The sequence below is a fragment of the Stomoxys calcitrans genome, chromosome 3 (genome assembly GCF_963082655.1).
Source record: "Stomoxys calcitrans chromosome 3, idStoCalc2.1, whole genome shotgun sequence".
Lineage (NCBI taxonomy): Eukaryota > Metazoa > Arthropoda > Insecta > Diptera > Muscidae > Stomoxys > Stomoxys calcitrans.
The window spans coordinates 191,430,580-191,453,820 of NC_081554.1; the positions used below are offsets into that span (position 1 = coordinate 191,430,580).

General features: G+C 34.5%; 1 protein-coding gene across 3 annotated transcripts in view; it reads left to right on the forward strand.

The window, feature by feature from the left end:
• LOC106080484 (neuronal acetylcholine receptor subunit alpha-7) overlaps positions 1-9,776 on the forward strand; it is a 189,987-nt gene extending 180,211 nt beyond the window's left edge. For 2 of the 3 annotated variants that reach the window (XM_013241858.2, XM_059364697.1), the window contains 4 exons: positions 3,902-4,053; positions 8,656-8,790; positions 8,876-9,014; positions 9,460-9,776. In XM_013241858.2, coding sequence (XP_013097312.2) covers positions 3,902-4,053; positions 8,656-8,790; positions 8,876-9,014; positions 9,460-9,612 — 579 coding nt within the window. In that variant the 3' untranslated portion in view covers positions 9,613-9,776. The remainder of the gene's footprint in view (positions 1-3,901; positions 4,054-8,655; positions 8,791-8,875; positions 9,015-9,459) is intronic. The other variant, XM_013241859.2, reaches the window with a different exon arrangement.
• Positions 9,777-23,241: the final 13,465 nt, after the last annotated feature.

The following is a 23,241-nucleotide window of genomic DNA, read 5'->3' on the forward strand; positions in this document are numbered from 1 at the left end:
GCACAAATACTTTCTATTAGTCCGTTGGGATAGTAAATGGGCGAAATCGGTCCATCTTTTGATATAGCTGCCATATAAACCGATCTAAAGTCTTGACTTCTTGAGCCTCTAGAGGGCGCAATTCTCGTCTGATTGGAATGAAATTTTGCATGACGTATTTTGTTATGATATTCAACAACTGTGCCATGTATGGTTCAAATCGACCCATAACCTGATATAGCACTTGATCTTGGGTCTTGACTTCTTGAGCCTCTAGAGGGCGCAATTCTTTTCCGACTGGAATGATATTTTGCGCGATGCGTTTTGTTATCATATCCAACAACTGTGCCAAGTATGGTTCAAATCGGTTCACAACCTGATCCATGTTTTAATATAGCTGCCATAAAAACCGATGTTGGGTCTTGACTTCTTGAGCCTCTAGAGGGCGCAATTCTTATCTGATTTAACTGAAATCTTGCACGCAGTGTTTTGATATCACTTCCAATAACTGTGTTAAGTATGATTCAAATCAATTCATAATCTGGTATAGCTGTCATATAAACCCATCTTGGATTTTGACTTCTTCAGCCAATAGAGTTCGAAATTCCCATCCGATTTGGCTGAAATTTTGCATGAGGTGTTTCGTTGTGACTTTTAATAACTGTGCTAAGTATGGTGCAAATCGCTACATTTCCTGCTATAGCTGCCATATAAACCGATCTGGGATCTTGACTTCTTGAGCCACTAGAGGGCACAATTCTCATTCGATTTGGAAGAAATTTTTGTACAACGACCTCTCTCATGATCTACAACATACGTGTCTAATATGGTCTGAACCGATAAATAGCTTGATAAAGCTCCCATATAAACCGATCTCCCGATTTTGCTTCTTGAGCACCTAAAAGGCGCAATTCTTATCCGAATGAACTGAAATATTACACAATGGCTTCTGAAATGTTCAGCATTCATTTCTGGTCCGAATCGGACTATAACTTGATATAGCTCCAATATCATAACAGTTCTTACTCAATATTCTTTGTTTGCCTAAAAAGAGATACCGCGCATAGAACTCGACAAATGCGTTGCATGGTGGAGGGTATATAAGATTCGGCCCGGCCGAACTTATCACGCTCTTACTTGTTCGTATTATTATTAGTTTGCGTAGGTATGTTATGTATAATGAAAGACACTGCACAAGTCCAGAAGTCTATGTACCTCTCTTATACCTATAAATTCAATAAAAAACCCCCCCTCCAGTGCCCTATTCAACTAATACCCAAGCGTGTAAATCAAGGGACCTGAGAAGTTCAGGACGCCCCCAGTCCAAGGCTTCCTCTCCGGGAAGTAAACTCCAGGTCGTCATCGAAGAAAGATCCTTTCGGCACAAAGTCCCTCGCTTCGCCAATGTCACATAGTCATCAACGCCATCGGCCTTTCGCAGCAAAAACAATTACCCGAAATCCGAAGAGCGACCAGTCCCTGACTCTCTCAGTCAGAAGAAAGTCCACAATGCCACACCCTCCACGTACAACAAGTGCAAAGGTCTCAGATCAGGTATTGCATTCAGTGCTGCTCGCGGAACTTTCTTCCTCGCACTCGATATTAACGCCGCTACAATGCCATGTACCTTCTCAATTACCCTCTACATCTAAATTTCTCGATTTAAGGTTTTGGGCCCATAAAAGGCGCATTTATTGCCCGATGTCGACGAAATTTGGGACAGTGAGTTGTGCTAGGCCCTTGGACATCTTCCTTCTATTTGGCCCAGATCGGTCTAGATTTGAATATAGCTGCCATATAGACCGATTCTCGATTTAAGGTTTAGGGCCCATAAAAGGCGCATTTACTGTCCGATGTCGTCGAAATTTGAGACAGTGAGTTAGGATAAGCCTTTTGATATACTTCTGCAACATGGCACATATCGGTTAAGATTTGGATATAGCTGCCATACAGACCAATCCGCCGAGTTAGGGTCTTAGGCCCATAAAAGCCACATTTATTATTCCATTTTGCTGAAATTTGAGACAGCGAGTTGTGCTAGGCCCTTCGACATCCCTCTTCAATTTGGCACAGATCGGTCCAGATTAGAATATAGCTGCCATATAGACCGGTCTCTCGATTTAAGGTTTTGACCCCATAAAAGGCGCATTTATTGTCCGATGTCGCCAAAATTTGGGACAATGTGTTGTGTTAGGCCCTTCGACATCTATCTCCAATTTGGTTTAGATCAGTCCAGATTTGAATATAGCTGTCATATAGCCCGAACTCTCGATTAAAGGTTTTGGGCCCATAAAAGGCGCATTTACTGTCCGATGTCGTCGAAAGTTGAGACAGTGAGTTGTGCTAGGCCCTTCGATATCTTTCTCAAATTTGGCCCAGATCGGTTCAGATTTAAATATAGATGCCATATAGACCGATCTTTCGTTATAAGGTTTTTGGCCCATAAAAGGCGCATTTATTGTCCAATGTCGACGAAATTTGACACAGTGAGTTTTGGTAGAAGTTTTAGAAAAAATAGACTATCGAAACAGATATTGTAAAATTTAATGATCTCGCCCTAACCGGCAAAAAAAAACTTGGAAAATGAAAAAAAAAAATCGGCAGAGATTCGCACCTGGGCACACGGAGCAACAGCGAGAGCCATTGCCGTTGTCGTAGCGTTCGAAGCCAACAATACAATTTCCAACAGATGAATAAAATCATGTGTAGTACGGAAGAAGTATAATTTTCCACAGACAGAATGTTTGTCATTTCACAAAAATGCATGCATGGGGAAAAGTACAGCTAATAAGCAGGGTTTGTCGAGCTTGGTTAATGTGGTATTTGTATTATAGATGCGTTTTCGCTATTAATACGATTCAAATACAACATACCAACGCACGGCCCTTGAAGCTATCACACCTAATATGGTTGAAAAGTCTCCTAACCAAAGACGAAACGCGTCCCATAGTGGTTGGTTTGTGTTGCTATCTTTGGCTTTCCTTTTCCATTTGCATCTCCGATCGTTGAGCTCGTCTCGAAAGAGAAACAACAGAAATTGAAAAATCGACAATGCTAAAGGTTTCACATCAACTTTAATGATAAACTAGTAAAACTTTCTCATATAACAATGCTTAATTTTTGTCTAAAATCTACCCAATAATTATAACTAGAATTTTTTTCATATAAGAAAATCTAAATATATATCTTTTAAAAAATAAAATAAAATATTTGTAGCCTAATTCTAGATAAGAAAAAAATCCAAGCACCTTTATACTCTTTTCAGCTTTCACCACAAAGAAAAACACAAACATTTTTATATAACACAAAATTAAAAAAAAATCCTTACCCAGTTATTTTCCATATATGTTTGCATGTCCCTTACTTTTTTAACCTCCAAACATGTATTTTTTAAAACCTAGCAAAAAAACCCAAACTAATAACCAAACTGTTAGCCATAACAATATGTCAAACCACTTTTCTAACGCTTAAAATCCTTTTGTTAAAAAAAACAGCTTAAGAAAACTTACCCAAAATAATGAAACAGTACAACTTATCATAACCTTTTTTCTCTTGACCACACAAGAGGAAAGCCCTTCACCTCAACGACAGCAATTTTAAATAAACCCTTCACTCTCTGCTCAAAACCATACAAAAATCTTTGATGCTTCATCCACAAAAAAACTAAGCCAAAAAACCTAAATAAAAAAAATCCCACGAATCATGCTTAATAAACTCTTTTGTTAATGCTTCTTTAGAACATAACGATGTTTACTAATGATGTTTCTTTAATACAAAAAAAAAATTATTACAATTGAAAATTCTGCCCCCTTCAACAAAATATAAACAACCAACCATATGCCACCTTACGTTCAACGGTGGCGTCCCTTGCGTATGGTCAAATTATGCCTTTGCGAACCTAAAAACTAACGGGAAAACATAGATACGTGTGGTATTTCTATGTTGGTTACCATGGATATTACGCATGCACCGACCAGGTAGACCGATCATAATGGATTTCACATCAACACCGTGTTCGGATACATCCTCGGAGAGGAAGCATCAGATCTTATCCGATGTGGAATTAAAAGAGCGGTAGGAAGAACTTCAATATTGTGATGTAGTAAATGTGTATTATTGATTTCAACATCTTATGATTTATTAGTTCAAATGAAAAAAAAAAAATTTTTTTCAGTTTCAAAAAAAAAAAAAAAAAAAGAAAAAAAAACTTTTTTAGAAATAATGACTAAACAATTAGAAGAAATTACATTTTCATATTTATTAGTTAGTAGTTAGTTTGAACAAAACATCGAACTAATTGTTAATTATATTTTTTTAAACGCAATTAAATAATATGAAATAAAATTAAAAAAATTTTTAAATTTTTTGTTGAAAGTATTTTTTACTGTTTTATATGTTTTTCGGATAAAGCATCTAATATATATACACAAAAAAAATATTAAAAATTTATAAAAAATTCAATTTTAAAAAAATTAAAGTTTTTATCTCCAACTATATGTATAGAAAACATAAAATAAAAGCATTATTCAATATATTTTCTAAAAAAAAATTTATTTTAATTCATATTTTCTCTTAATTTCAACTATTAAATTGCTAAATATTGTACGATATAATAAAAAGAAATATTTGCTGTATAAAAATAATAATTATATATTTTTTTTTAATTTTTCTATCATATTTAAAAAATTTAATTAGAGTATTTTTTGTACAGAATTTTAAACTAATTTTTGTTTATGTGTAACGTATATATTTAATTTTTTTTTTATTTCTTTATATATTTTACTATCTGACCCGGGCCCGATCCGCTGCGCCTTTTTTTACTTTATATGAAACAAAAGTTTCATTGGAATATTTATTTTCGACAATTAAAGACCTTTTAGTGAAATACCATGCTAACTTGACTAACAATTTAACAATATAAGTGCCTTTATCTGAACCCCATATGATCTTTATTGGTCTACGAATTTAAGTTTGGGTGTAAGGTGCACTCCATTCTCAAAATACTTCATTTCAGACCGATATTCTCATGATGTCTGATTTAGTGGTGTTTTCGGGGGAGAGATGGTCCCCAGATACTTGGCCCTGAAAAAATATCAGCATCGTGCTCTTCTCTAAAATACCATTTACTTTATCCCATATTGCCATTGGCTTAAGAGGAGTTTACAGGATGAGGCGTTCCCCAAACACATGGCCCCAAAATAGGTTATCAAATTCGTTTTCTAATCTCAACTACCTTTCATTTGACCCACATATTGGCACGGTCGAAAAATTTTAACCCTTTGGGGAAGGGGTGATGCCCTAAATACATGGTTCCAAATTTGGATATCAAATTCATATTCTACTCCAAAATACCTTTATTTGAGCCCCATATTGCGATGGTCATTAAAAAATTGCGGGGTAGACCCCCAGAAAATTGGTCCCGAAAATGGGTATCAATTCTTGCTCTACCCCCAATACCTTTCATTTAAGCTCCACATTGACATGGTCGGTAAATATGTCAGATTTAGGGGTGTTTTGGAAATTGGGGTGCTCCCCTAAACACTAAGCCCCGAAAATATATCAGCAACGTGTTCAACTCTCATATATCTATATATCATTTATTTGAACCCCATATTGGCATTGGCCTCAAAATTGGGTATCAAATTCGTTTTCTAATCTCATTTAAACTCCTTATTGCAAAAGTCAGCAAATATATCCGGTTTGGGGTATTGGCCCTAAAAACTATAAATATTTAGTTACACTCTCTGTAAGACCCAAATTGTCTTGGTGAGCAAATAAGTCCTATTTGGGAGTTGTTATGGTGGTGGGACGTCCGCTAGACAGTTGGCCCCTAATGTTGATATTAGATACGTGGTCTACTCCCACTTACCTTTAATTTGAGCCCCATATTTCCATAGTCAGCAAACATGACCGACCTAGGAGGTGTTTTGGTAGATGGGCAGCCACTCAGTGAGTTGGCCTTGAAAATATTGGGTTGCCCAAAAAGTAATTGCGAATTTTTCATATAGTCGGCGTTGATAAATTTTTTCACAGCTTGTGACTCTGTAATTGCATTCTTTCTTCTGTCAGTTATCAGCTGTTTAGAAAAAAAGTGTAAAAAAGTATATTTGATTAAAGTTCATTCTAAGTTTTATTAAAAATGCATTTACTTTCTTTTAAAAAATCCTCAATTACTTTTTGGGCAACCCAATATATATCGGATTGGTGCTCCACTTTAGAAACCCTCTTATTTGAGCCTCATATTGCAATAGTCAGAAAATACTTACTATTTGGGTGGTGTTATGGGGTGACCCCATAGACACTTTTCCTGAATTCGTGCTTTACTCCCAAAGACCTTTCATTTGAGCCCCATATTGCTATGGTCGTAAATTTGTCCGCTTTGGGAAATGTTTTGGGTGAGAGCCGGCCCCCCAAACAATTGGTCCCATATTTGGATATCAGATTCGTATTCTACATTCAACTACCTTTTATTTAAGCCCCATATTCCCATAGTCTGTAAATAAGTCCAGTTTGGGGGGTGTTTTGGGGATGGGGTGGACCCCCAAAAACGTGGTCCAACATTTGGATATCAGATTCGTATTCTACTCGCAAATACCTTTCATTTGAGTCCCATATTGCCAAGGTCGGTAAATATGTCCTATTTAGGGGTGTTTTGGGGCTTGGGGTGGTCCCCCTAGCACTTGGTCCGATAATTGGATATCAGATACGTTTTCTTATCCTAAATACCTTTCATTTGAGTCCCATATTGTCGTGATTGGTCTAAATATATGTTTGATAGGTTTTAGGGTGGGGCAGCCCCCCTAGGTACCCATCCGAAATTTGGATACCAAATTTTTAGGGCACTATGTGCGAGCACAAAAAATTTCGCTTAAATCGCACCACCCATCTTCGAGATATGGCGTTTCTGAAAATCAGGGTAAGGGGGAGGGACAGGGAGTTGGGTTCGGCCTTGCGATATCCTTCTTCAATTTTGCCCATATCGGGTCAGATATAGATATAGCTGCCATATAGACCGATCTCTCGATTTAAGGTTTTGGGCCCATAAAAGGCGCACTTAATTTCCGATTTCGCCGAAATTTGGGACAGTGAGTTGTGTTAGGCTTTTCGACGTCCTTCTTCAATTTGGACCAGATCGGTCTAGATTTAAATATAGCTGCCGTATAGACCGATCTCTCGATTTAAGGTTTTGAGCCCACAAAAGGCGCATTTATTGTCCGATTTTGCGAAATTTTGGGACAGTGTGTTGTGTGAGGCCCTTTGTCATCCTTCTTCAATTTGGCTCCGATCGGTTCCGATTTGATTATAGCTGTCATATATTACGATCTCTCGATTTAAGGTTTTGGGCCCATAAAAGGCGCCTTTATTATTCGATTTCGCCGAAATTTGACGCAGTGACTTATGTTAGGCTTTTTGACAACCGTGTACTATATGATTCAGATTGGTTTTTATTTGGAGATGGCTACTAAAAAGACCAATATTTTGTTCTTCAAAATTGAACAATGACTTGTTCTTATTAGACCACTCAATGTCCGTGTCAAATTTGGTCCAAAACGGATCATATTTCGATATAGCTATTATGGGGACAACAATTATGCATTTTTCACCGTATTATGACGAAAGGTGGTTTACATATATACCCGAGGTGGTGGGTATCCAATGTGGGGCCCGGGTGAACTAAATGCCATTTTACTTGCTTTTTTTATTTGTGAAAAAAATAACTTTTTATTTATTTTTTTTTTTTTTTTGTATGATAATAAATATTTTAAATAATAAATTAATAATATTTTTACTTTCTACAGTTTTATATGACAATCTAAATAAATTGTTTACGATTATTCTTCTTTAATTAATTTCCTTTATTTTTTATATTTATGACTTACATTTTGTAATATAAAAAAAAAAAATATTCATTTGGGGAGAACAAAAACAAATTTTAAATGTAGAAATAATATTTTTTATCATACAAATTTATAACTTTTTTCATAAATAAAATTTAAAAAAAAAAAAAAACATTTAATTTTTTTAAATAATTTTTCATGTTTTTTTTTAATATTTTTGCAATCATTATATTTAAATAATTTTTTATTACATTTTATGTTACAATAAAATCGATTAATAAAAAAAGAAATATATTTTCTTTTTTGAAGACATTTCAAATATTATGTAAAAATTTTTATAGTTCTTTATATAACTGTAAGAATATATATGAATATTTAAAAATAATCGTTTACCAGTTTTTATTCATTTATTTAACTAAACTTTATTTTATAGTAGATACAAAATCAATAACTTCGGCAAAAATAGCCTAGGCAGCTGCTGTGGCCTTCAGCTGTTATATAAAAAATTTATTTTATTATATATTTATTTATTAAATAAAAAATTTATTTTATTATATATTTATTTATTATATAACAATGTATTTTTTTATAAGAAAATATATTGAATTTGTATGCATAATGTGTATAGCCTTATTGTTATAATATTTTTTAAATATTTTTTATTAGGATCTACAAGCTAACAATTACTTATTTCTTAAGAAAAGAATGCATATTTTTTTTTATTTATTTCTTTTTTTTTAATTTATAATTGTTCTTCAATTCTAACTGTTTTTAACAAACTTTCAATAACATGATTTTCTTACTTTTATCCCCTAAACCATTTCATTCCCTACTCTAGCTCTTCAAAGTCTTTATTGGCCAATGTCTTGGATATAGATGACGATTTCCGTAATGTACGACCTATGACACCGGGTGGCACATTGCCCCACAATCCCGCTTTCTATCGTACTGTTTATGGGTATTTAGAGAATTTGTAATACAACGTGCCTTTGTTTGCTATTTATGAAATAATTATCATATTATTTTTCCCTTGCCCCCCCCAACATTTGTGATTTTAGGCAAGGCGATGATGGCAGTATTGGTCCCATAGGTAGCACACGAATGCCGGATGCGGTAACGCATCATACATGCATTAAAACACAAACGGAATACGAATTAAGTCTAATATTAAAGGAAATACGTTTCATCACCGATCAGGTAAGTGAAAAAGGGGAACAATTTGAGACACTACAAATTGGCGAGAGGAGTGCTCACAAATATTCATTTCTAAAAGGAAGGCTATAAAATAGGTTCCTAGAATCAACATGTCCTTAGAAAAGGAACTCTCATATCCTTCAACATTAATCCAATTTTTGAAATACTTCGAGTGAAGCATTTATTTAAGAACACTTGTAGATCGACTTTAAAATTAATAAAAAAATATTTATTTTATTTTGTGAGCCCTCTCGCCTTATTGCCTCCTATCTAAGATGTTTAACATACAAACTTATCCCATCTCTTTACTTTGAAATTTTCTATATAAAAATGTTTATATACAATTTTGTTTTTTAATATTATAATTTTGAAAAATTATTTTTTTTTTTAACTGACTGAATGACTTTGAACTAAAACCTTACACTACCTTACACATACATACATACAGCTTCGCAAAGAAGATGAGGAAAATGATATAGCCAATGATTGGAAATTTGCCGCTATGGTCGTTGACAGACTGTGCCTTATCATATTCACAATGTTCACAATATTAGCTACAATAGCTGTACTACTATCGGCACCACATATTATTGTCTCGTAGCTATATGAGAGAGGTGGTTATTGTTATTGGTTTTATCATAAAATCAATTTGTTAATTATTAAATTAATAACGAAACTTTTTAAATAAAAAAATCCATTAAAAAAACAACAACAACAAGAACACACAAGAAGACACAATCTAAAAAAAAAATCTATAAAAAAATCTACAAAAAAAATCTATAAAAAACAATTTCAAAAAAAAAATCCATAAAAAAAATCTAATACACGCTTACAAACAACAACAATAAACTATACACATCACCACAAAAAAATTGCAAAAATCTAAAAAAAATAAATAAAACCAAAAAAAAAAAAAATAGTAAAACTCCGTTTAAACCAAGGAACTGAAAATTCCATACAAAAAAACCAAAAAAAAAAGAACAAACCAAACTAAACAATAAATAAATCCATTTTTTCCTAAACAAAAAAATAATAAACTCAACCAAATCACAAAACACAATAATTTAATTTTCAATATTAAAAAAAGGACCTCTAAAAACCAGAAGATTAACTGAAAAAAACTAATTTAAAACATAGTTAAAATCCCTACCAACAAAAAAAAATTAAAACAACCCAAACACGGCAACTAATCTCCAGCAAAGCTCCTTTTAAACTCTACAAACACTATCCTGTAAAGAGATTACCTAACTTTCAAGAGATTACCTTTCCATACACTCAATACACATGCTAATTCCATACACAATGAAAAATCATACCAAACCGAAAAAAAAAATCATAAATCCCTTTTCCCACTTCCTCAATCGAGCGGAAAAAAATCACATTCTTCCATTTGTTTTAAATTAAAATGGCACACTTAGATAATTGACGAAAATTTAAATATTTAAATAGCAAAAAAAAATGTCAACCGATTATCATACAGAAAAAAATATATAAATAAAATAAAATCCAATCTTGCATATTTTGTATATACTAGGAAATTTAATAAATTTTGTCATTCTTTCATTGCCCGCGTGTGAAAAAAAATCGGAGAAGAGAAAAGAAAATCATGAAATAGAAAGCCATAAGTTTTCTATTTCGCTTGTACATATAATTTAGAATTTAATAAACTAAAAAAAAATTTCTTAAGATAAAATTAATTTAAAAATAAAGAAATTGAATTCAATTCACAAACCCATATCAAAAGAAAGAAAAAAAAGTTTTATTTAAAATTTTTATTTTTGAAAGCAAAGTAAAAAAAAGCTGGTTTTGAAATACTCAGGAGAAGGAAAAAGATCTTTAAAATGAATGAAAAAGCAAAAATATGTAAACAAAAACTTCTAAAATTATTTTCATATGTTGGACTATAGAGCGTATGTTTAACGTTAATTATATCCATAAAACTTATACGCACCCAAGGTCACCTCAGTTGCACTCAAATAACATGGGTACTCACAAAATGCCATTAATTCGTCGAATGAAGAGGAAAACACCCCATAAGAGCAAAGTATCTTCAAATCTAGAAGTTAATTTAATGAAGTGCTAAAGAGTAACTACCGTATTCTCAAAACCTTACGTAGCCTTAAATTTGGTTTATTTGAAATCTCTATGAAGGAAATCATAGATTGGCAACAAAACACAACCGCACCGCCCGCGGGCATAGAAAAACGAATAATGGCACACGGATAGTGTAAGCAGTTCGTGTGCCTTCGTTCGATCGACGCATTGTTGGTTATTTTACATAGAATTGTTGTCATTTTGCACTTGGTGGCTTGGTAGGGACTATCTGTCTATGACAAATACAATTTATTATTATACCCTACACCACCACTGTCGTACAGGGTATTAAAGATTTGTGAATTTGTTTGCAATGCTAAGAAGGAGAAGAACTAGACCCATCGATAAGTATACGGATAGGCTTAGAATCACTTCCTGATTCGATTTAGCTATGTCCGTCTGTCCGTCTGTCTATCTGTCCATGTATTCTTGTAATCAAGGTACAGGTCGCATTTGTTGTCCGATTTTCACCAAATTTTGCACAAGTGTCTTTTTTGGACCAAAGACAAAGGCTATTGATTTTGAAAAAAATCGATCCAGATTTAGATATAGCTCCCATATATATCTTTCATCCGATGTGTCCTTTTAAAGCTGTGCAAGCCACAATTTTGCTCCGATCCTTACAAAATTTGGCACGAAGTGTTTTTTTAACGACCCAAAAGGCTTGCAAAATTTCATTGAAATCGGTCCAGATTTAGATATAGCTCTCATATATATCTTTCATCCGATATGCACTTTTAAAGCTGTGCAAGCCACAATTTTGCTCCGATCCTTACAAAATTTGGCACGACGTGTTTTTTTTAACGGCCCAAAATGTTTGCAAAATTTCATTGAAATCGGTTCAAATAGCTCTCATATATATCTTTCATCCGATATGTCCTTTTAAAGCTGTAGGAGCCTCAATTTTGGTGCGATCTCTACTAAATTTGCCACGAAATGCTTTTTGTAACGTCCCAATATGTGTGCAAAATTTCATAAAAATCGGTCCAGATTTAGATATAGCTCCCACATATATTTTTCATCCGATATGGCCTTTTAAGGCTGTAGCAGGCACAATTTTGGTCCGTAGCGCAGAAGTTACCGGCATGGATCATTTTATTCAACGTTCTCCTATGTGTGCAAAGTTTCATAAAAATCGGCCCAGATTTAGATATAGTTCCCAGATATAATTTTCATCCGATATGGCCTTTTATCGCTGTAGAAGTCACAATTTTGGTCCGATCTCTACTAAATTTTTTATGAGATTGGTTAATTGACATCCCAATACGTGTGCAAAATTTCAAATAAAAATCGATGTAGATAAAACTCCCATATATATCCTTTATGCGTTTCGAATTTTAAAGCTGTAGAAGCCACAATTTTTGTACCATCGTAAGATAATCGTATAAGGTTATATTCAATATTTCAATAGGTATGCAAAATTTAAGTCTGTATAAATTGGGATATAAGTGCTATCTATTAAAAGTATTACGTATATTCGGTGGTGTAGGGCATTATATAGTCGGCTCCGCCCGACTTTTGCCTTTATTTGCTGGGTTTTCAACTGTGTTAGTATGACCATCACTGTTTCAAATAAACCTATTTCAAAGTTTTGTGTATATCGGTGTAAGAACACCGTTAACTTCTGCACTACGGTGGCCTCCACCATGTCCACCTATAATGCTGAACGCCTAGGTTCGAATCCTGGCTAGAACATCAGAAAAGCGGTGGTTTCCCCCTTCTAATGCTGGCAACATTTGTGAGGTACTTTGTCATGTAAAAAACTTCTCTCCAAAGAGGTGTCGCATGTTCGGGATGCCGTTCGGACAGGGCTATAAAAAGTAGGCCCCTTATGAGCACAATAGGCACCTAATATTTATGGAAGAGCCGGCGCCGTCTGGCCGTCCAATGAGACTCTCCGCTCGATAGCAATGATTGTCCGAGTCTGCTGTTGCAGCTGCTCCGTATGGAGAATTCTACTATCCGCAACCTGCGGACGCGCCCAGTAGCTCGTGACAGCGATGAACACCATAGAGATCGAACCTTAAAGTTCTAGCCTGGGTAGTGCTCTTAGGTACTCACGTAACGGGTCAGTGACTATGTAATTATATAGCAGCCTACTGTTCATTCGAAAGCCAGTTTGTCCCATTGTGATAGAATAAAATTAGAACACAATAGAAAATCCAAAATCTCCCAAGCGGTGAGTTGGGTGCGAGAGGGAGCGTATCTGGAGCGGGAAGTCCCCAAGTTTGTGAGGGGAGGGCTTAGCTCATCCCCAAGAGGCCTTTCTTCGCTTATGGTCGACAAGCAAAACATGCGTTATTAGCATAAGTATTGCATCTTATAGGTTCTTGAGAAGTCTATTCGACACAAAGGTTTATATAGTAGCTATATTAGGTTCATAGTTGGCATGGGTAATAGACAACACATGCCTTTGTGGCAAAATTTCAGCCAAATCGGTGGGGTTCAAAAAGTCAAAGAAGAATATCACTTTAAACAGGCGGACGTACGAAAGGAATGAAGGGTATATTAAAGAAGGTATCTTTCCCCCCAAGATCAGGCCTAGAGACGAGATAGAAAATTAATACACAAAAAATATAGAGAAAAGAGAAGAGTTAAATTCTAAGAAGTTTTTTCAATGAGACCATGTTGTCTAACATCAAAATTGAGTTTCCCATTTAAGAAAAAATCGAAAGTTCGTTTATATAAGACAGAGAGAAGCAAATAAAAGCGTGTTAACTTCAGGCGGGCCGAATCTATTTACCCTCTACCATGTATAGCATTAGTAAAGTTCTTTGGACGGTTTCTATTTATAGACAGAAACTAAAAAAATAATAATAATAGGAGGTCACAAAAAGAAATCCATCTGGATTTTGTATATGCATGGATAAGAATTCGCGCCTTAGAGGCTTAAGAAATGTATTCGAGAAATCAGTTTATGTGGTATATTAGATTTAAAAACTAGTTAAACCATTCCTAGTACATCTATAGAAGATCATAGGAAAAATTTTCGAAAAAAATCAAAGTCGGATAGGAATTGCGCCCTCTAGTGGCTTAAGAAGTCAAGATCCAAGATCGGTTTATATGGCAGCTATATCCGATTATGAACCGATTTAAACCATACTTTGCACAGTTATTGAGAGTCATAACAAAACACGCCATGCAAAGTTTCAGCCAAATAGGGTAAGTATTGGGCCCTCTAGTGGCTCAAGAAGTCACGATCGGTTTATGTGGCAGCTATATCAGGTCATGAACAGATTTCAACCACACTTAGTGCATAGGAAGTCATATCAAAACACGTCATGCTAAGTTTCAGCCAAAACGGATAAAACTTGGGCCCTCTTGATGCTCAAGAAGTCAAGATCGAAGATCAGTTTATTGGCAGCTATATCAAAACATGGACCGATATGGCCCATTTACAATCTCAATATATATATGTTCAAAAATGTAATGCGGCTAGCTTTACTTCTTCAAAAGTTAGCGTGCTTTTGACAGACAGACAGACATAGCTAGATCGACTTTAATCACGATTAAGGATATATATACTTTATGGGATCTTAGACGAATATTTGAGGAGTCACAAATGGAATGACGAAATTAGTATACCCCCATCCTATGGTGGAGGGTATAAAAATGAAGATCAAGAATATATATACCTTATGGTGTTTTAGACGAATATTTCAAGGTGTTACAAATATTTACCCTTGAACATTGCATTAAGGAAACGGGGGAAACTTCAAATATTTATATCAATGTCTCCAGTCCGATTCAAGTTAAAGCTCAATGATAAGCGGCCCCTTTTTACAGCCGTGTCCGAACGGCGTGCCGCCGGGCGACACTTCTTTTGAGGAGAAGTTTTTACATGGCATTGTACCTCACAAATGTCGCCAGCATTTGGAGGCCACAACCACCGCTGAAAATTTTTATGATGGACTCGCCAGGATTTGAGTCCATGTATTCAGCGTCATAGGCGGACATGCTTACCTCAGCGCTACGGTGGCCTACAATGGAATTGGTTAAATGGAATGCCCTATTTTCAGACTAACTTAAGCAAAACTAATTGCTACATAGTAATGCGTATGAGTTATATTAGCTTATTAATATTTATCATACGCTCTATGAACTGGATTTCTGAAGGTTTTGCTATTGTCTACCTAATTTTTTAAGATTTTAAACAATCACCAAAGTAAATAATGCAAGTGTTTTGAGACTTATGAGTTCCATTATTTAAAAAAATCCACTCGAACGCTCTACCATATTTCTCTTAAATTCTAAACCAAAAGAAAGAAAAGACCTACAGCTACAGTGGCATAGAAAAGTCTAGATAGCCCGCAGAAAAAACAAGCTTTACAAAACTATTGCTAGGCACGATGAGAAAATAGGTGATTTAAATGGCTGAAAGCTCCTAAAACTTTATCCTAACAACATTAGAGTCAGTTTACGTTACTACCATTTATGAAATGCCAAGTGTATACAACTGTGCCACTGTAAATTCTAAGACTTCAACTTAACCCTTCTCCTGAGTATTTTATATATCAACGGTATTTTGGTTTTTATCAAAATTTTTTTTATGTTCATATTATTTTTGTAACAGCAAAGTGTCCATGCAAATATTCATTACGGTTTCCCCATATACATTTTTAGATAAAAGAAATTAATAAAAAACAAATTTTGCAAATAAAGCAAAAAGGAAATAATAAACCAAACTGCCATACTATATCAATAAAGAATTTTTTAATTTAAAACAAATAGTAAAAAAAAACACGTGACAAATACTACCTAAGATAATATTATCCCCAATCCATACACCATAGACATACCAAAAACCCTTGGAAAAAAAAATAAAAAATATCATGAATAAACTTTAATCATCAGCTTATATACACTCACGGCATTATTCACAAAACTTTATGAAGCCTTAAAATAAGTTTTTTGATAGTTTTATAAAGGAAATCTATCAAATAAACCTATTCCAAACCCACATATAGTTTTGTGAATAAGGCGTCAATATTTTGTGTTTATTTATGTTTTAACTCCAGCTATACTTCTCATACACATTCCTGTATCTTCACTATCTCCAAAGTTTTTTTTTTAGAAATGGTAATGCGTTATATAAACGTTGAATGAAAACTCTAAAATTACCTTCGATAATTTTAATATATTGATGTACGAGTATGCAAACTGCAGTCTTCTAAGTTTCATTTGTTAATCATATTCATGGGATGAGCGTATAGCTAGCAATTTTATTCCAATATAATTACTAGGAAATAGCATTAACAGCATTTTAGAATTTTTTAAATTATTTTGATTTGAATTTAGTAATAATAGAAACTTATTTTCCATCAAGTCGCTTTCGCCACAAACTCCACATACAATAAGAAGTATTTGTACAAAAATTATGAAAAAAACGTACATGGGAGCGTATGGATAATTGCAATTATATTGGAAATACTCATACGCACCACAGGTCTGAGAGATTTCGTTATAACAGTTCAATAATGTGATAACGGAAGACACAATCTTGGGATCTCACCACCATGGATTCTGCTAAAAATTTATACAAAATAAATCAAGTTGTTTGGCATAATTTTATTCTACATACCAAACTTCTGTCAAACCAGCAAAAATTAAAGCTTCTAGGAACCGGCTTACCTGGAAGCTATATCAGGTTACAGACTGATTTTGGCCGTACTTAGCACAGTTGTTGGAAGTCATAAAAGAAATAGACAAAACTTGAGGCTTCCCGGGGCTCAAGAAGTCAAATCGAGAGATCGGTTTATATGGGAACGATTTGGAACGTACTTGGCACAGTTTTTGGAAGTCATAACCTAACACTACATGCAAAATTTCAAATCGGACAAAAATTGCGGCTTGTAAACTCAAGAAGTGAAATCGGTCGATCGGTTTATATGGAAGCTATAGCAGGTTATAGACCGATGTAGACAGTACTTGGCACAGTTATTGGAAGTCATAACGGAACACTACGTTCGTTATGACTTCAGCCAAATCGGACACAAATTGCGGCGTGTAAAGGCTTAAGAAGTCAAATCAGGAGATCAGTTTATATTGCAGTTATATCAGGTTTTTGACCGATTTTGGGCCGTACTTAGCAAAGTTGTTGAAAGTCATAATAGAACATTACGAGCAAAACTTTAGCCAAATCAGACAAAAATTGCGGTTTCCAGAGACTCAAGGAGTCAAATCGGGAGTTTGGTTTATATGGGATCTATATCTGGTAATAAACCTGTTTGAACCGTACTTGGCATAGTTGTTGAAAGTCATAACAGAATACTATCTGCAAAATTTTAGCCCAATAGGACAAAATTTGCTGCTTCCAGGGGCCCAAGAATGAAATCGGGAGATCTGTTTGTATGGGAGTTATATCGAGTTAGAGACCGTTTTACAATTTTGTAGAACAACATTTTGGCCCTTTGGTAGCAATATCCAAATATACACCGATCTGAACCATATATGACATGGATGTCGAAAAGACTAACGTAAGATAATTTGTCAAATTTCAGCGAAATCTGATTAAAAATCAGTCCTTTATTTGGCCAAGACTTTAAATCGAGAAATCGGTCTATATTGCAGCTATATCCAAATCTGAACCGATCTGAGCCAAATTAGTATGTCGAAGGGTCAAGGGAACACAACTCAAAATTTGCAAATTTTGCCCATGAACATCTCACTAAAGAACGGGGGCAAACTTCTCAATTATCAATGAGTGCAGTTCGATTCAAGCTTAAGCTCAATGATAAGTGTGCTCCTTTTTATAGGTCAGTCGGATCGGTGTGCCGTAGTGCGACACCTTTTTGGAGAGAAGTTTAACATGGCATAGTACTTCTTCACAAATTTTTCTAGCATTAGCAGAGGAAAACCACCGCTTAAATTTTTTTTTTTGTGGTCTGTCCATGATTGGAACCCAGGATTGGACAGCAAATGTGTTTTATGGGCCTAAAACTTTAAATCTAGAGATCCGTATATAGGGCAGTTAAATCAAAAACTATACCGATCTTGGCAAAGGGCTTAACACTACTCACTTTCCCAAATTTTGACAAAAATCGCAATTATTGTTTTATGGTCCCAAGATCTTAAATCATGCTACGTACAAAAGGCCTACTTATCTTCCATACCAAGCCCCTAAATTCATTTCCTTCATTTCTATTACTGTGTTCCCACCTATGTACCGATGTACCCAAAGAGGAATAACTTTAGCCATCAGTTATTTTCAATTATGGTTGGTAACGCTTTTCCACTTACAGAGCTTGTTAGTTAGCAGTTATTTTGCACTCGCAATTATTATACCCTACACACCCACTCTGGTACAGGGTTGTTGCTGTTGTAGCAGTGTGTCGTACACCGAGGCGGCAGCCCTTGCCGATGAAGGATTCCATCGGGTCCATCCGATAAGCTTCAGCCATGGGATTGCTGGTACAGGGTATTATAAGTTTATGCATTTGTTTGCAACTCTAAGAAGAAGAAGAGATAGACCCATTGATAAGTATAGCGATCAGCTTGGAATCACTTCCTGATTCGATTCAGCTATGTCCTTCTGTCTGCCTGTCCATGTACTCTTGTGATCAAGGTACAGGTCGCATTTATTGCCTTGAAATTTTGCACATGTCACTTCTCTGGCCCAAGGACGAAAGCTATTGATTTTGAAAAAAATCGGTTCTGATTTGGATATAGCTTCCATATATATCTCCGATATATATCCGATATGGTGTTTTAAGGGTGTAGAAGCCACAATTTTTGTCCGATCTTTATAAAATATGGCACGGGGTGTTTTATTTAAGGTCTACATATATGTACAAGTTTTTTTAAAAATTGGTCTAGATTTAGATATAGCTCCCATATATATCTTTCATTCGATGTGCACTTTTAAGGCTGTATAAGCCACAATTTTAGTCTGATCTTTAAACGATTTTACGCAAGGTGTTTTTGACATAATGTGTGTGCAAAATTTCATGAAAATTGGTCCAAATTTAGATATAACTCCCTTATATATCTTTCATCCGATATGTCCTGTCAATGCTGTAGAAGCCACAATTTTTCTCCGATCTTTGCAAAATTTGGCACGGGGTGTTTTATTTGACATCTGCATATATGTACAATCCAGATTTAGATATAGCCCCCATATATATCTTTTCTCCGATATGGAGTTTTAAGCCTGTAGAAGCTACAATTTTGTTCCGATTTTAAAAAAAATGTAGTACAAGGTGGTTTGTTCGATGTTGTCGTATGTGTGCAAAATTTCGTCAAAATCGGTCCAAATTTATAAATAGCTCCCATATATTCCTTTCATACTATATGGAATTTTCAGGCTGTAGAAGTCACAATTTAAGTCCGATCTATACAAAATTTTGCATGGGGTGTATATATTTTTTTATCGGATATGTCAATATTTCAATAGGTATGCAAAATTAAATTCTGACTAGATTTAAAGAAAAGATTTTAATATTAAATGTAGCATGTGCACTAGGTGGTGTAGGGTATTATATAGTCGGTCCGCCCGACTTTTGCCTTTTCTTGCTGGTTTTCTCAATAATAATTTTAGAGTTTTTAAGCCATTGCTAATTGTTTTCAAACGATTGCCTTAAGCAAAATGCTTTCAACAAACCAAAATATTCCAAAATTTATGTTAAAACATTGCAATTCCTGCCTTTCCCAATAAATACACAATAATCCCTTAAATCAAACCAAATACCCTAAATCGTAAACTTCCTGTAAATCGAACAACTAATTAAAAGAAAATCTATAAACTCCCGTAAAACAAACAAGCTAACAAAATCCCCCAAAAATAATTTAAACGTAAACGCAACAAAACCAATAGAATAACCCGAGAGATATTGAGAACAAAAAAGGCTTGACAATTTTCTTAAGGCCTTACGAAGAAAAACAAAAATTTGCAAAAAAAATATAATTAAAAGAAAACTAAATAAACCAAAAGCACACCTCAAGCTCATAAAACAAAACTAAGGTAAACAAAGTCCTAGGGAAAAGAAAAAAATTTAGAAAATTAAATTTTTTAAAAGTTTTAATTTTCCTTGGAAAATGTTTATCATGTGTTTTGTCTAAAAACCCCTAACTAAACAGCGGCAAAACTATTTGGCTTAATTCGAAAATGAATGAAAAACGCGTTCAAATGAACAAAAGACGATGGTATTGAAAATCGTCCTGATTAATTGAAATGGCTGCGAGCAATAATATCTGCGTGTTGATGAAAAGCAAATGTTTTGGTTTAACAAAAGCCAAAATATAAGAAATTCGAAATAATCGAACAATTTATTGTTAAAAATTAGGAAATTTAACAAAAAATTGCCACTTTCGATTATTATTTAAAACATTAGCAAGTCACAGTTAAAAGCAGGAGGAAGTAACACAACATAAGGATATGTAATTGATAAAATTCCAAACATATTTTCCTAGACCAACAGACCAATAACAGAACAATATCCAACCACACTCAATCATTATCAACCATTTCCAAAGACCACTTTAAAATTTAAAATTTATTTCAACAAATATCAACACTCTTGAAAGAAAAAATCAGAAAAGAAATAGGCAACTACACCGCCCCATATGAAACTGAAGCGAGAAAAGTTCCATTGCATTTTCGATACAGAGAAAAAGAGAGAGAAGAGAATATATATAAATTTTAATTTTAAAGTTACAGTTATTCAGCTCTTCATTGTAAATAATGTGTAATATATCATACATAAATAATCAGAATTTTTTTACAAAACCACCATACAAAGACTCAGACAAAACTGAGTTGTTTACAAAACAATTTGTCTTTTTTATTTTATTTTTTGATTATTGTTTTGTTTATAGCAATATTTCTGTTTTTAAAATACCAGGGGTATATCACAGCAAAAAAAAAAAAGTGGAAAAACTTTAAATATTTAATTACCATATGCAAACACCTATACAAAACAAAGCAAACCAAATCATATAGAATTTATGCTACATAAATTCTGCAGAGAACAAAAACAAGTTGCATTGAATGTCATGCAGTGAGTGTGAAATAATAAAAAACATAAAAAAAAAATTGTTATAAATATCATTGAACAAGGCACCTAGGTTGTTATGTATGAGAAAAGAGACATAAAATGAGAGAATCTAATAATAAGTAAAACCAAAACCCATTATAAAACAAAATAATTAATTTAATTGTATATACAACTAAAATATAACATTTAGTGCATGCATAATTAATACTATCATGTAATTATTTAGGTCACTTTAAGTTTAAATTAAAAACAAAAAACCGAAAAAAAGAAATACATTAACCTAATTGGCAACAGTGAAGGAAAATAAAAAGTAAACAAAATTTATGATATTTGAATAATTCAACTGCGGGACAATGTGGCGTATAACTGATATTACGTTCGTTGAGCATACGTATACGCACCACTGGTCAAATTAAACGGAATGTTTGCCTTATGCACCACAAGAAGCATGCTCAATATCTATTGCATCAAATCTGAGAGAATGGCTGAAAGAGAAAATGGCAAGGGAAACCATTGACCTTACCTCTGAGAATGGCTGCGAGTAATATTGCCCAATCGCAAGCGTTACAATTTCAATTTTCAATCCTATAATTTTCTTTTTTCAGCTGGTTTTCGTTACACAAAGTAAGGAAAGATCTTTATTTTCCAGTGAAGGAAAATAAAATGTAAACAAAATTTATGATGTATAAAAAATTCAACTGGGGGACAATGCGGCGTATAACTGATATTATTTTCGTTGAGCATACGTTTACGCACCTCTGGCCTTATCATATGAAATGTTTGCCCTATGCCCCACAATATGAAGCATGCTCAATATCTATTGCAACATTTCTAAGAGAATAAGTGAAAGAGAAAATGGCAAGGGAAACCATTGGCCTGAGTACGGCTACGAGTAAAATTGCCCAATCGCAAGCGTTACAATTTCAATTTCAAATCCTATAATCTTCTTTTTTCAGCTGGTTTTCGTTACACAAAGTAAGGAAAGATCTTTCTGTCTTTGATCATTACCTTCCAGTTTCTAACACCATTTTTCGTGATGTGCTACTACACTACAGTCTTTCTATCGATAATACCTAATTGGGCCAGACAGACTTGCAACCAACATGAGAGTGTTATTTAAGTACATCATATGCATAGATATTAGGCCACATAGATAGGAGGCCACCATAGCGCAGATGTAAACACGGCCTAGGACGCTGAACGCCTGGATTCGAATGCTGGGGAGACCATCAAAAACAAGTAAAAGCGTGCCAAGTTCGGCCGGGCCGAATCTTATATACCCTCCACCATGGATCGCATTTGTCGAGCTCTTTCCACGGTATCTCTTTTTTGGCAAACAAAGGATAATCGAATATTGAATATCGGAGACCATAGTAGAAGTCATTGTGTACAATATCAGCCAAATCTAGTAATAATTGCGCCCTTAAGGGGCTGAAGAAGTAAAATAGAGGGATCGGTTTATAAGGGAGCTGTATTAAGCACTTGTACAAAATTTCAACCAAATCGGATAACACTTGCGCCCTCTAGTGGCTCAAGAAGTCAAGGCCATATGTCGGTTTATATGACAGCTATATCAGGTTATGGACCGGTTTGAACTATACTTGGCACAGTTGTTAGAAGTCATAACAAAACACGTCGTGCGAAATTTCAGCCAACTCAGTTAGGAATTGCGCACTCTAAACGCTCAAGAAGTCAAAACCCCAGACCGGTATATATGACAGCTATATCAGGATTTCAACCATACTTACCACAGTTGCTGAAAGAAAACACCTTATGTAAAATTTCAGCCAACTCGGATAGTAATTGCGTCCTCTAGTGGCTCAAGAAGTCAAGATTAAGAAGTCGGTTTATATGGACCCCATATCAGTTTATATGTGTTATGGACCGATTTGAACTATTCTTAACACAGTTGTTGGAAGTCATAACAAAACACCTCATGCAAGATTTCAGCCAAATCGGATAGGAATTGTGCCCTATAATGGCTCAAGAAGTCTAGATCCCAGATCGGTTTGTATGACAGCTATATCAGGTTAAGGACCGACTTCAACCATACTTTGCACAGTTCTTGGAAGTCATAACAAAACAACATCATGCAAAATTTCGGCCCAATTGGATAAGAATTTTGCCCTCTAGCGGCTCAAGAA